Genomic DNA, 15,314 nt, shown 5'->3' with positions numbered 1-15,314 from the left:
TGTGTCTTCTGTAAGTTCAGAACCTGGCACAGAACTTACCCCACTCTGTGACCTCATTCAGACATCACAGTTAACCGTGGTTTCCTTCACTGGGAATGAGCCATGGCAAGCCTTATGCTCACACAGCCAGCTCTCTCCTTTCCTCTTCTCCTTCTCCTGTGAGGTGTTTGGAAGTGGTTAATACAAACCACAGTTCCCCATTACATCCAAACTCAGGGAATTCATTCAACCTCTACTTAGGGAACAAACCAGGATATGAAACTGTGGTTTAGCCCTGGCTCATTTTTGCTTGGTCACATAGTGGCAACTCACGGTTTCCCATTATGTCTGACTTCTGATGGCCTCTCCCCTAATACAATACAGTGGTGCCCCACAAGACGAATGCCTTGCAAGACGGAAAACCCGATAGACGAAAGGGTTTTCCGTTTTGGAGGCGCTTCGCAAAACGAATTTCCCTATGGGCTTGCTTCGCAAGACGAAATGTCTTGCGAGTTCCTGTGGATTTTTCCCCCTTCCCCCCCCCTTTTCCTAAGCCGCTAAGCTGCTTATCAGCTGATCCGCTGATAAGCCGCTTATCAGCTGATCCGCTAAAAGCCGCTAAACCGCTAATAGCGCTAATCCGCTAAGCTGTCAATGGGCTTGCTTCGCAAGACGAAAAAACCGCTATACGAAGAGCCTCACGGAATGGATTAATTTCGTCTTGCGAGGCACCACTGTACAGTGTGTGATGCCATTGCCTTGTGCTCGACACTGCCCTGGTGCTGACAGCTGATTATGTGAGGCTGTGCTGGGGGAGCAGGCAGGAAGTAAACAGCGTTATTGTAGCCTGAATCTGGAGATTGGTTCCTCTACTCTGACTGTCAATAGCTCTCAGAGGTCTCAGGCAGACATGTTTTCCAGTCCTGAATAAACCAGAAATGCTAAAGATAGAACTCTGGGCCTCCTGCTTGGGAAGCATCTGCTCCCTTCTAAGCGATAGACCTTTCCCTAAACTATACTAGACGTTAGCAGGAGAAAAAGACATGATGAAGAGCAGCAGCTCGATGGCACCTGGTTCTGCCCTCAGTGAGTTCTGCCCCCATTTGGATGGGTGATCTCTGCTCAGCATTGCACATGGGAGTCAGAGCCAGAGGAAGAATAGCCGCCTGTTCACTTTACCTGATGTCAGCAGCATGTGGTGTCTGATACTCCTGGCTCTTGGCAATGTTGCTAACGCAAACGTTGCCAATCAGTCTGGATCTTCTGGCTGGGGGAAATGAAAGCATCTGACGCCTTTAGGTTTGTTGCATATCTTTCTATATTCCTCCCTGGAGCTAACACTTCTCTTTTTTTAGTTCCCTCTTAGCTTTTCAGTGCAAGCTGAAATTTTAAAATGAGACTTGAATTGGTGCTGTTTTTATTTATCCGGCATCTTTTAAACAAGACAGCTTGCCGCATTTTAAATGTGGACCTTTCCAGGCAACCAATAAAAAACCCCTCCATCCTTGTTTACAGTCACACCAGTGATAGCTTTGGGTTGGGTGCTAGTGGTGGAAGATCTTGCAGTGGATTAAGTAGGGTTGCAGTCTGGAAGGAGATTATAGCCCCCCTGCAGGGCTGATATTTACATTTTTTTTATTATTAAACAGCGGAAGTAAGTGCTGAAACATCAGAGTGGGGAACTACAAAATTCATTCAAAGCGTTGGAAGAATGGTAGGGAGGCCAAAGGAAATTCACAAAACCGTGAACCAATGCAAAAGGGGAGGGAGGTAGCATGAAGAACTTAATTCAAGCCCTCCTGGATCAGTCTAAAGACCTTCCTAATCCCCCAATCTGTTTTCATAATGGCCAACCAGATGCCTATGAAAAGCCTACAAGCAGGACATAAGCACAATGGCACTTTACTGCATTGCAGACCGTAGACAATAGGGGCCCATGGCACACATGTCCCCGTGTCATTCACAACCGTGATTGAAGTGCTGGAGGCAGGGGGAGAATGCCACGTTCTCAACAGCCAAAAATATGCAGGTTTTCGGTGATGAGAAAATGTGGCTTTCCTGCAGTGCCAACATTGTGGTGGGGAAGTTGCCTGGATCCCCTGAAAACAGCTGAGCACCAGCTGTGCCTTTATTGCTCAAGACAATATTCTGGAAAGGCCCCTAGAAGAGGCAGTAGGGCCTGACCATGCAATGCTTTTCTGATATACGGATGAGGTTGGGGTTTTTTTTTTTTGTTTTTTTTGTTTTGTTTTGCTAATTATTAAAAAGCTAGCTTAGCTCTGTAGTTGTCATGAATAACACCTTAATTGCATGGCTGCCATTTCCCCTCCCCTCCGCCCCCGTTATAAACTCTGAATCGGTATTACAGAAGCAACATAGATGCATCTTATGCCTTTTGAACTATATTTGTAAGGTACACAGCAAAATTGTGCCTAATGAGCAGTAGTTACCATGCTCTAAGCTCTGTATATTTTGTATATGTACTCACTGATCCATATGACATGGAACCTGGAACATGAGACAAAGTAAAGGGTGCCTGTTAGTATGTAGGACAGGGATGTCCAACAGGTCGATCGCAATCTACTAGTAGATCCCCGGGAGGTTTTGGTAGATCATGGTCAATCGCTGGGTCCTTTTCCTTAGCGTTGGTAAAATAGAATTCACCCCCACTCCCTCACCCAGCTCTGCATTGTTGCACGATCTGCAGAACGGAAGACGGGGTTTACTTGGCGAGGTTGTTTGTTTCCCCAGTGATCTGTTGGTGAGTGGTTGTTCCCCTTTCTCCCTTGATCTTAGGCTTGAATTCTCAAAAACTGGGGCTTTCCTTCTCCCTAAGAAAAGTTCAACAACTTTCCCCTGCACCCTAACAAAATGGGGCTTCCCTTCCTTAAAAAAAGCTCAAAAAAGGGGGTAGATCACTGCCAGTTTTTAATTCTGTGAGTAGATCACAGTCTCTTGGGAGTTGGCCACCCCTGATGTAGGATGTAGTTTTGAGACGCATTAGCCCAGGGATGGAGAACCTCAGGCCTGGGGGCCAAATGCGGCCCTTCAGGCATCTCTATCTGGCCCTCTGGATTCTCCCCAGGCCCCAGCCCTTACTGGTCCTGCTTTTCCCCCTCTTGGAGTTGTTTTTTAACCTGACTGGAAAATGTCATTGAACTCTGATAATGCCTCCTGCTCACCTGGATGGAGGATACAGAGCAGGGAGTGCAAGTGAGTAGAAACAAGCCTAACTGTGCAAAGGTAACGCTTTCCTTCTTTGCTCTGCCCATGTTGTCTCTGGCCCAGCCTACAACTGGCATGTGCCCAGAAGGAAATGTGGTGGAATGAAGTTCTCCATCCCTGGCTGGGACGTAGGGACCGATGGAGCTCTGAATCTAACAGGTGCAGCACACCCTGCAAATGGGCACAGACTTTTAACACCCTAATTCCAATGTCAAGGATCACTTTCTGAACTCCTACATACTCGTTGCTGCGCAGTGGCTGGCAAAAGCTGTGCTGTATCTCCTGTCTCCTGTACTCATTTCTTCTACAATCACCCGACTGAATAGTTTGCTCTTTTGGTTAAACAATAATAACTTACAAAACATTGTTGGCAGGCAATATGTCATCGACAAAACGGTTCAAAACATAGCTGCAGTGTGACGAAATGCCAGGCTGTGGGCACTGCATGGTGCCTGAGGTTTCCCACATGTGCATTTACATGGATATGTGCCCTAATGATAGGAGTCACTCAGGTGAGGTTTAACTCTTATAACCCATGAAGGGAAGCAGCTGGACCCTGAGGAAGGGCAATGCTAGCAACTCTCACTGCAAACATTTTCACAAAGCATCGGGCGGGGGGGGGGCGGTTACCAAAAAACAGGGACCGGCTGTCCTTGATGAACAAAGTCTGTATATACCAGCATTTTATCAGAATGGAAAGGAAATAGGCATGGTGGTGTGGGAGTGAAAAGCCTTGCTCTGACTCATCAAGAAGCAAAGAAGGGACTGCAGGATTTCCTTGAATTGATTCCATCAGCTTTTCCTTTGAAGTGACAGAACAGGTTAATATAGCACTTGCTGGCCTCTGTGTATCTGAGGTGCTCTGAGCTTCCTGATTGCAGGCTATGTGGTGATTCATTCATTTTTTATCTTTTTAATGAATACTACTGCTTTGTGATGAGTTTCTCCTGCCTTGAGGGGAAGAGGTTTTATGTTTCTAGGCTGATAGGTATTTCCTGTCTTGGGGGTGTTCCTTTATCTGCCCCCTAACTACCTTCAGGTTAAACAAAAAAAGCAATTTCCTGTATTATTGAAAGGTATTGGATACTGATGTGTGCCAAGTCATCTGTCCTTTGATTTCTAAACATGCACTTATTGAATATGTTCCCACCTAAGGTGGTAAAAGGTTGGCAATGACATACAGTTTCAAGCACATAAATTGAACGGTAATAATTTTGCAGAACAAGGGGATCACAGTTTCATTTTTTCTGCTCACAATAGTTTTTTTTTTTTTTTTAGATTTGCAAATGTGCCCCTTGGCCCAAAGAGGCTGGAACTTTCTTGAATTCTGAAAGTTTTCCTTTCCTATCTGTTGTCTCATGGAATAGAGTTAATTGCCAAAGAGCTGAGTTGCACTTACTAGGTCAAAGCAACAATCACTTTCTGCAAACTTTGAAGCTCATTTGCATGCCAGTGTAAGCTAACTTTACTAAATTTGAGCAGCTGGAAAGCTCAGATCTAAAGTCTTGCAGAGCTTAGTCTGATGCTATCTTTCTAGCTGTTCAGCTTTAGCTTAAGTAATACTTAATTAGATCATTTGAAACCAATCTAAACAGGAAATGCCAAGATTACAATTTACAAAGAGAAGAGAATTATGTTTGTATATACAGCTTCAGTCTCAATACTTAATCTCATAATGTGAGGCTTTAAAAATATGTTTTCCTATAGCCTTCATTTAGGAATGTGATCTGAATGAATATTAGATATTCTTGTTTCTACTTGCATAATAGGTGAAGTAGTGAAAAAGAGAAATAAAGAACTATAGGAAAACTTGGAGCTATAAGAGACAGAAAAACATAGAAACAAAGTGACATGAGGCTTTGGGGGGCCATGAACTGATGGGGGGAGATTGACATCACACTTTGACTTGGGGATGTGAGAAAGCACCCCACTTGACCTTGTAATTCGTCCCCCATGCAAAGCTGTTTGCACACCCTAGTGGATGTTATATCTGGCTCCCAGTACACATCTAGATAGCAACATGGAAGAAATGCTGTTGGGAAATCCCTGTAGCCTTGGTGAACCTGCAGTCCAGTCTGTAAGTCTTTCTTACAAAGATGTGTGGACAAGCAGTCCAGACTACTGAGGAACAACCCCGCCAACTCTCGAGGGTGCCATGTTCACCTCAGTCCTTCTTGTCTGAGATGCCAAGAAGCCACAGGGTGCCCAAGAAATGCTGGATTCAGGGCCAGAGCATGACTCCCCAAACCCCATGTGTCTTTTTAAAAAAATAAATAAGAAGCAAAAAATCTACCAAGGAGGGACAAGACTTGGTTCAGACTTCTGAGCAGTACACCAGAATAATAAAGGCTCAGTTTAACTCTAGCAGTTGATCTGTCCTGGAGCTATCCATGGTCCTAGCATCTGGCTAATCCCTTGGCCCTGAACCCTGCTTGCTCCAGCTGTTCTACAGCAGCTCCCCTGCAGTTTGTTCAGCTTCTGGTTTCTGCTCCCTGTTACCTTAAGCCTCTCTGCACTGCTCTATCCCATTCTCAGCAGACATTGTCTTTTCACTGTTGACCTCAAGCCGTCAGGAAAGGATGACGGCAAAGATGGAGGGGTGGAGGGGGACACTGCAAGCACATTTGCCATATCGTGTGAAACAGCACCGGAGGTACCCCTTCCTTTTGAATTTTCAAGGGTGGCATAGATGTATAAAGGTTTGGCAACAGAAACTTCTGAATAAAGTTGGGGATATTGATGTGCCCTGAGTGTCCATATGTGTTTGAGCAGAGCATGAACACAACAGCACGCACTTTGTAGCCTGGCCAGTGTTCTCGTTGGGATGACTTGAGCAGAAGCAACTTTAAATGTTTTTGTTTGTTTGTTTGTTTGTTTTATAGATACAGTAGCCAATGCTTCAGGTCCTTTGCTAGTGGAAATTGCAAAGACTCCCGGCTCCGTACTAGGAATCACACTAGCAACAAACACCCATCGGAATAAGCAGGTCATAGTCATTGACAAGATCAAGCCAGCCAGTGTGGTAGACAGGTACGAAGCCAAACTCTGTTGGGTCTTCTCCCATCTCTACTTTGTTTCCCCTTTCCTCATACTTTAAATCTTTCCATCTCTTGAAACTAATGGGGCAGCGGAGTGGGGGGGGTAGGGTGGTATTTGAAAAATGCATCAATATAAGGAATATGTGCCATGAATAAGGAATATCCAGTATATTCAATGGAGTTGGGGTGCTCAACAGCATAGGGGCAGGGTTTTCAAACTGTGTCCTGGCGAACTGTGGGTTTCTGGATGGGATGAATAACGGTAGGCAGGTTTCTCTGAAAGACCAGAGTACCAATTTTCTAACGCTATGTGCAGACACAGGGGTGTGTTTTAGGGCACTAGTTTTCGACCCTTTCAGTTTTGGGACTCACCTTTTAGCCTAAACAAGTCCTTGGGGACCTACTTCATGTTTTTTTAAGCCATATATTTATGTGGTGGACAGTGTACCTGAGGTTAGGCTACAACTTGGTAGTGGCTCCCAACCCATCAGTTGAAGACCAGCGGTCTAGAATGCTTACTCAGGTAACATAGGACAATGGCAAGGCCCAGCAGACCCAGGCAAATATCCTGTGTATATGCCCCTAGTGTATATTGTGTTTCTTAGCAGGCAAGTTATTGTGGAAAATTGTCATTTCAAGACTGAATATTTGCAAACCACTGACAGAAGTCAAAAAGAATAAAGAGTCTTTTGGTACCGTAAAGGCAAACACCCCCTGCCTTTCATTTTCCTCTGACCTCAGTGCTTTTTTTCTAAAAAAAAGTTTAGATGTACTCTCATTTTCCTACTCATATTGAAATACTGCTCCTCAATGAGGCCAAGCTTAAGATTCACAAAATGTTTAGGGGTATGCGTGCTCTTGTCCATGGGGTCACGAAGAGTTGGACACGACTAAACGACTAAACAACAATGTGTACCCCTGTATCCCCCAGAAAAAAGCACGGTCTGACCTCATTGTTGACACTCCCACTTGCTCAAAAAAAACAACAACCCCAAACCCATGAGTGTATACACACTTTAACTCAGGATAGCCCTTAATCAGAAGCATGAAGTTGACTTCACTCCATGGAAGTACTCTTTCTTCTTTCCCCCTTCTATAGCAGTGATTTTCAGCAGTTCCACCTTGAAAGAACACTCTTCCTTTTTTGCTGCAACAGACTGACACAGCTACTGCTCTATAAATTGATATAAGGCCAGTACTGTAAGACACAAGTGCCAACAGAAGCATGTGACAGTGCTGTTGCAAGTGAATTCACCATACCATCTTGTTAAAGATAACCAAATTCAGTTTGTTGGAGATTGAATTGTTGTTGTTTAGTCGTTTAGTCGTGTCCGACTCTTCGTGACCCCATGAACTAGAGCACGCCAGGCACTTATTCCTATTCAGGAGATTGAATGTGTCTCTATGAGCATAACTTAAAAAAATTAATTTGGGAGTTTCTGTTTGAGATCCCAGTTGATGCATGGAACAGTGGTTTTCCGGCAAAGACTGAGCTCCCATTCAGTATGTCTTCTTGTACACTTTATTTGGCCCTTTACAGGTGTGTTTTTGTTTTGTGTCCATAAAGAAACTCATCATTTGTTGTTCATGTTTCAGAGGTCTTGTCTCAAAGTATTTTAGTGGGGGAATAATTTGTTTCCCCAGTGCTTCATACTTCTTTACCTTTCCCCCAACTTTTTGGTGAGAAATACCATTTCCCCAGCTACCACCCCTTTTGCTGTTTTGAATGCTAATTGAAATGTGGTTGTGTGAGTATACAACCCCAGCAGCCTGGGAGTGCTCCTCTATAGCCCTTTTAGGCAACAGAATGTTAAACACTATCTAGTACCAGTGTGTGTCATTTCACAAACATTTTGTTTTCCAAAACGTTCCTTCTGAAAGGCTGTAAAAGTCCCTATCTCCTATGCGGAACTTGTCTGTCCTGATCACTCAAACTCTTTTTTAAAGTGCCAAATGGCAAAGAATAAAAGCAAATGAGGATAAAGTTTAGGATATTTATTGCCTGGAAAAGACCCTTGGATACTTAAATATAATTCTCAGACTCTGTTTGACACATGAATGTTTTCGCTTCAGTTCATAGTGAAGGGTAACTTCATTTCGCAGCCAAGCCATCTTGATAGCCTTTTGGATGAAATCTCTGTGCTTTCATGTGTGTCCAACCAGATGGATCCAAGGCTGGACCCCTGGCATTCTAAATTTTGACTTCAGCTAAATCCCAACAGAGAACATTGCAGGAAGCAGGTTTCACGCAATGGTAAACAGGACGTGGGTGAGGCCTGTGTGTTTGTGTGAATCAGTTAGGTTGTGAATTGTTGTAGTGGCAACCACAGGTAACTCCTCTGTTTGTTTTGCTCTGTGTCTTCTCCTGCAGATGTGGGGCCTTGCATGTTGGCGATCACATTCTTTCCATTGATGGCACCAGCACTGAACATTGCTCCTTGCTGGAGGCTACCCAACTGCTAGCTGCAACGTCAGAAAACGTCAAGCTGGAGATACTACCTGCACACCAGAGTAGACTCCCCCTCAAGCCTCCAGACACGGGTGTGTGCCAAGATTGATTGTAAGATATGACACAACACTGCTCCCTCTGGGAACTGGCGTGTAATAGCCAAACTGTGTCCGTCTGGCCTTTGCAGAATATCTGTTAGGTTGTGAGAGTTCCTTGGTTGGCATTGTCATCCCATAGAAACATAATAGACTATATTGTGCATTTTTATGGATTTAACTGTTTTATAGGCAGTTTTATTTGTACACTACCTAGGGATTTTCTTTCTTAAGCACTTTATACATCTTCTAAATAAAAAAATTGGATAAGGATGCTAAAAGCAGGTGAGAGGTGATTGAAACCTGACCTTTCATTGGATCGTGGATCTTCCAAAAAATATTCATACCCAATCAGCTGGATCCAGATTTAATCTGTCTACAAGCATGAATGACTCTGGATCCAACACAATAGTTGTTATTTAAAGACAGTTTTCACAAACTCATATTCATTTAGTCAAACAGGCAGGTAAATATATATCTGGCAGATGTAAAATGAGAGATGTGCTAATATTGACCTTTCAGTAGAGAAACACTGTTCTAGCCAAGGCTGATGGCTAAACCAAAGACAGGTTTAGGTCCTGTGTGTTCTTATACAGTGAAATATTTATTTATATAACACACTGTATCATAAAGATAAATCACAGTGGTTTAAAAACATAAAGCCAAACAATACAGTCATAAAAAATTAAAAACAAGTTAAAAGCTAAAAGAAATTAAAAACAAATATTAATAAACCATTGTAGGGGCTGTACTCTTAACTGCCTGCCTCTTTTCAGCAAACATTTAAAGATGGCACAGAAGGTACCTGCTGAATGTCATTACCATCATGGGTGAAGCTGCATTATGAATTAAACCAGGGCTACAACTTTAAATGATAAATCACTTAATTCATATATCTTTTTAAAAAGTTTCCCTGAAAAGATGCTTAGATTAATTCAGCAGGCAACTTTTTGAAAATTACTTAAAGAAAGTGTGGGTGGCAACCATCATGTTAGAAGGAGGATTGCCCGCCCACCCCATTTCACATACAGGAGATCATGCTTTTTCTAAGATGCTCCTACTCCATGTTTCCTGTGCAACATCTAAAAACAAATAATTTATGCCTTTTGCTTCAGAACTATTCTGTTTATTCACATGCAAATTTAATTAACTAAAATGTACTGTATTTTTTGCCCTATAGGGCACACCGGCTCATAGGGCGCACCTAGTTTTCAGGGGGGGGGGAATCAAGGAAAAAATATGATTCCCCCCCCCCACCAGCGGCTCTGGGAAAAAATATGATTCCCCCCCCCCACCAGCGGCTACTCCAAGACCTTCTTCCTGCTTTTGCGGGAGGTGGCGGAAATCCCCCACCTCCTAGAAAAGCCAGCAGAAGCCGCGCACCCTTTAAAGAGCGCACGGCTTCTGCGGGCTTCTGCGGGAGGTGATGGAATCCCCCCACCTCCTAGAAAAGCCAGGAGAAGCCGTGCAGCCCTTTTAAAGAGCGCACGGCTTCTGCCGGTTTTGCGGGAGGTGGGGGAAATTCCCCCATCTCCCGCAAAAGGCCACAGGAGGGAGAAGGGACGGACTTGGCCAGTCAGTCCCTTCTCCCTCCTTGGGGAAAAGCCCCCAAGAGCGGCGCGCTCTTTAAAGGCTGTGCGGCTCCTGCGGGCTTTTCTATGAGGTGAGGGAATTCCTCCACCTCATAGAAAAGCCTGCAGAAGCTGCGCACCCTTTAAAGAGCGTGCGGCTCCTGCGGGCTTTTCAACCCAGCTTGTGGGGCTTGCGATGGGGGGAAGCGCTGCTTTCCTCCACCGCCAGCCTCAAAGCCGGGTCGGAGAGTAGCGGGAAGGCGTCACGCGCCTTCCCGCTGCCCCCTGATCCTCTGGGGCTGGCGATGGGGGGAAGCGCTGCTTTCCCCCACCGCCAGCCTCAAAGAGCAGACTCTTCTGGCTTCAGTGAAAGCAATGCGAAGCCTCCGGAGTGCAGGCTTCCTAGGCTTTGCGTTGCTATCGCTGAAGCCAAGAAGCCTGCATTCACCCCATAGGACGCACACACATTTCCCCTTCATTTTTGGAGGGGGGAAAGTGTGTCCTATAGAGCGAAAAATACGGTATGTAAATCTAGATTTATATTTATTTAAGTGAGAGCTAGGCCCTTGGTCAAAGTGTGTGCCCCCTGCATGCTAAAAAGGACTTTGGAATCAGGACACATCTTTGAAGTCTCTCAGCCCCACTCACCTCACAGAGTGTTTGTTGTGGGGGAGGAAGGGAAAGGAGAATGTTAGCCGCTTTGAGACTCCTTAAAGGGAGTGAAAGGCGGGATATCAAATCCAAACTCTTCTTCTCTTCTTCTTCTTAACTTTCATCATCCCACACCATTGGCCATTATGGCTGGGTCTGATGGAAGTTGGAAGGCCAGAAACACCTGGAAGGCCACAGGTTCCCTATCCCTGACCTATGGAAATCCTGGCATTTGGGTGTTGTGTCCAAGGTGAAAGTTCACACTTTCCCATTCCTCTTGACAGTACCACTTCTTTGTGTGCTAGTGGCATACTTCAGAAGTATTGGTTTGACAGTTTATATGTGCAGGTGCTTGCAGACAGCTGGGAACATTATTACAGAAGTTATTTAGAAGTATGGCTTAGTAAAAACGACTATAGTTTCTCTGGCAAAATTCTCAGCGATTTAGGAATAAATTTCCACAAGTCCTGCTTTTCAGCTGATATTGCAGTGAGCGATCTCTCTTAGCTATGGTTAAACTCCAGTTCTTATAACCTTGCACAGTCTGATAACCATCCTTCACGGATGAGATACTCGGCTCTACAAATTGAACTTTCAGAGGCAGCTTAAATGCTGGCAGCGCATGGAGGGCATGGAGTATTTTGGAGGAATAGCACCCCCACGACAAGTGACTCCGCTACATGCCTCTGACCTAAAAAGCCATTTCCCTGCGTGACTTTAAACATCAGCAGTCTATTTTCCCTTCGTCCACTCTCCAGTGGATACTAAGCTTCTGGGGCCAATTTATAGAAATATAATTGCCTTGAGTCAGGTGTTTGCAAATGTCTCTGCACTCTTGTTTCTGGTTACACCAAGACACACAGGCAGCTGCATTCACTATGAAATCAGCAAAAAGAGAATAACCTCAAGCATTTTTATTTTTCAATGAAATGATGTTGAAGAACACTCTGTTCCATGTGTGTATTGAGAGAGCATTCACATGCTCTTCTTTGCTAGTTTTAAAAGTAAGGGGGGGATCTTTAACATGGGCAAATAATGTCTGTTGCCATGAACGATATCTTTTAAATTCAGACATGGTAAAGATTTCTTCAATGGCCAACGAGCCAGAGTTGCTGTTTCAGGCCTTAGCAGATTCAGCACCTTGTGTGGCTCAGTGGTGGAGCACATGTCCTAAATGCAGAAGATCTTATTCCTAGCTCCCTCACTTAAAAGGAACATAGGAAGCTACCCTATACACAGTCAGATCATTGGTCTGTTTTGTCCCCACTGACTGGTAGCATCTCTCCAAGGTTTCAGAAAGGAGTGCTTCCCAGCTGCACCTAGAAATGCCAGGAGCTGAACCTGGGCCTTCCGGTCAGGTAGCAGAATTAGAAAGGGCCCAGCCCTAGAAATATATTGATGAGTTGGGCTACAACTCCCATCATCCCTAGCTAGCAGGACCTGTGGTCAAGGATGATGGGAATTGTAGTCCAAAACAGCTGGAGACCAAGTTTGGAAAACTCTGGGTTAGATGATACTGATAGTACAGTAGATACTATGAGAGCCAAGGGTCTAATGCAGTATAAGGCAGCATCGTGAGTCATACATGCATGCGACCTTGTGATTTCCATTTTGAGTTAGCAGTGACTTCTTGCTTCTTGGTTTGCAGATGATCTCTTAACTGTATAACTTCCTGATAATTAAAGCAATGATTCTCCCAGAAATGCTATCCCCAGTGACAAGTTCACATGCCCACAGATGAGCAGCAGAAATATAGCAGAGAGGATGGTTAAGTCTTTCCCTGAGGAAAGGAAGTCATGTGGACTGGTCAATCTATGCTGAATCTGGTTAGCCCTGCAAAGGGCCCTGTGCTCTAGGATGAAAGTCACAAACAGAACTTGTGCAGTCTGTAGACTGCTGTAACCTCTACCAGGATCTTTGAAGCTGTGTGGCTGGGGGGAGGAGGCTCTTAATAGCATATACTTTAGTCCCCCAAACAGACGAAGACTCTGTCCTGATAGAACCACCTATCCATAGTCTTCTTGACTCCCCCCCCCCAATAGTGTGATAACCACAAATTTGCTTTGCGTGCCATGTATAATTACGCTGTCCTTTTTCCCTTTTTTGTCATATTTCCTGCATCATGCTGGACAAAGTCAAAGTGCAGAAGAGCGACCACCACCATTGCTGGGATCCCTGCGTCAGCTATTGCCACACTCACCATCCAGGGCATTGCAAGACACCCACCTGGAACCAGACATCCAGCCAGGATTACTGCAAATGTAACACTCTCTTGATTTTCTCTTCTCTGTTGATCTGCCCGGCCACAATTTTGCATTCTCTGCAAGCAGCACTGAATCTGCCACATTTTTTGCTCCTGTGGACAAGCCTTGCCCCCTTTCCATTTGTCAAGACATCTCATACTTCTCCTGTTCCATCCAGTAGACCCATGTCTTCAAACAAAGCCATTATGGAAGTTGCCTAGTCTTCCATCAACTTCTCCTGACTCTGCCCTAGCACACCCTTGGTATTCATTGTCATCTGTCTCTCTTCTACTTTTACCTGTCTTGTCCACTGAAAGGAGATTAGGTCTTCAGCCAGGACCCCTTCTGTGCTCCTTATGAAAGCACAATGAACCACATGGTGTAGTGATGCAATCTTCCACTTAATTCTTTTCTAAAAGAATGTGATTGAGGAGTGGGGGAGTCCCTACGATGAAAGCTCCAGAGAAACTCCTTCAGCAATGTGGAATTTGGCAGGTTTAGCAGTTTGTAGGCCAGCAAAATACGCTGGCATCCTGCAGAGAGGTGGGGTGAAGTTTTAACATAACTATTTTTTTAATGTGCTTTGGGGAGGGGAAAATAATTACTAGTAAGCTACTCATTTTTGGTATATGTTCAGGCACGTGCATTGTACACAAATAGGCATGTGTGGGATAAAGGTTGGGGCCAACAATGATGGCAAGTAAGGCTGATTTCTGACACTAAGCCTGCGTTTCTATCCAGCTCTTGTAGCTGCCAGCTTTGCATCTCCCACGATGAACACGTCGGCGTTTGCCTGCCAGAATTCTAATACTCTACCTCGAAGCAACCATCCCATGAGCCCACGGGCCACCATGTTGAGGAGAAGACAAAGAAAGAAGGAGCACAAAAGCTCATGTAAGGGTCACAGGCAGTTGACTAATGGGGGGTGGGTAGGTATGTAGGCCTTCTCTGTTCAGGGTTACTTGGAATTAAAGTATTCATTACTTAAACTACTGTTGCAGTTCTCTGCTCTCTTTTTTAAAAAGTAAATAACAAAAGGCATATCCTTTCAATTCTTCCTCCAGTTTTTCTATTGGGGGTCCCTTAAGTTCCCTGTGGAGCTTTCAAATCCCCCTCAGAAATTGCTAGAAACTTGAAGTTCCTGCCACTTGCCTCAGTGGTTCCCAGAAGCTGTGTGTGAGAGAGTTAGAGACATATTTTTTAATGACTGGAAGGTGCTCAGAGTTGGTATTGGGATCTTCTTTGTCCTTTCACCTTTTAAAGAGGGTGTATCTGGATGTTGGTGTTTCCAAATTGTTGAGCACTATTTCCTCCTCCATCACGGGGCATGCATATCAAGCCCAGGCCTACTGTCGGCGTTACTTAATTCACACACTCAATTATGTGCACAGTAGAGCTGAACATATGTTTCTGTCGGCCCCCCTCAACCACAGTCTTCAGCCTAGTGAATGTGCAGTTGGGAACTATCCCAAAGCCATTCATCAGTTCATCTGTATGGTAAAAAGTTTATCTGATGTTAGTTTTCCTCTCTTTGGGTTTCCCTTCCCTCTTTGAGCTGATCTTTCCTACTGCAGCTAGTCGAGGAGGATGTTGTAACCACAGCACTTCTTATATGTTCTGTGTGCATCTCTCTTTGAGCTCAAAACCTGCCTTAGCTGCATATTTCATCTCTCTGGGCCACATGGTAATATGATGTTGCCCTCTATAGACTTTCTCTGCACCCCAGACTAGGATTGAAAGGGGTTTGACCAAACAGTGAAGAAACTGGGTTCCGGTGGCAAATTTCCAATGGGCGCAAGCTTCTGGGTTGTTCAGTGAGGAATAGTTTTGGTCATGATAGATATAAAACCTAGGTCCATCATTTGGGGACTGCAAAAGCCTAGTGCTCCGGTAGCAAATAATGTACAGTGGTACCTCTGGTTACGTACTTAATTCGTTCTGGAGGTCTGTTCTTAACCTGAAACTGTTCTTAACCTGAAGCACCACTTTAGCTAATGGGGCCTCCCACTGCCACCGCGCCACTGCTGCGAGATTTCTATTCTCATCTTGAAGCAAAGTTCTTA

The 15,314-nt window shown here is 44.6% G+C and overlaps 1 protein-coding gene across 10 annotated transcripts in view; it reads left to right on the top strand.

Annotated features, from left to right (window-relative positions):
• The window catches only part of GRIP2 (glutamate receptor interacting protein 2), a 395,495-nt gene that overhangs the window by 331,596 nt on the left and 48,585 nt on the right, over positions 1-15,314 (top strand). For all 10 annotated transcript variants that reach the window (XM_081852390.1, XM_081852385.1, XM_081852382.1 and 7 more), the window contains exons 8-11: positions 6,087-6,234; positions 8,614-8,783; positions 13,144-13,269; positions 13,993-14,145. In XM_081852390.1, coding sequence (XP_081708516.1) covers positions 6,087-6,234; positions 8,614-8,783; positions 13,144-13,269; positions 13,993-14,145 — 597 coding nt within the window. The remainder of the gene's footprint in view (positions 1-6,086; positions 6,235-8,613; positions 8,784-13,143; positions 13,270-13,992; positions 14,146-15,314) is intronic.

The sequence above is a fragment of the Podarcis erhardii genome, assembly GCF_964252035.2.
Source record: "Podarcis erhardii genome assembly, chromosome: 2".
Classification (NCBI taxonomy): domain Eukaryota; kingdom Metazoa; phylum Chordata; class Lepidosauria; order Squamata; family Lacertidae; genus Podarcis; species Podarcis erhardii.
Note: the sequence above shows the minus strand (reverse complement) of the source record. Positions and strands in the feature narration are given on the sequence as shown.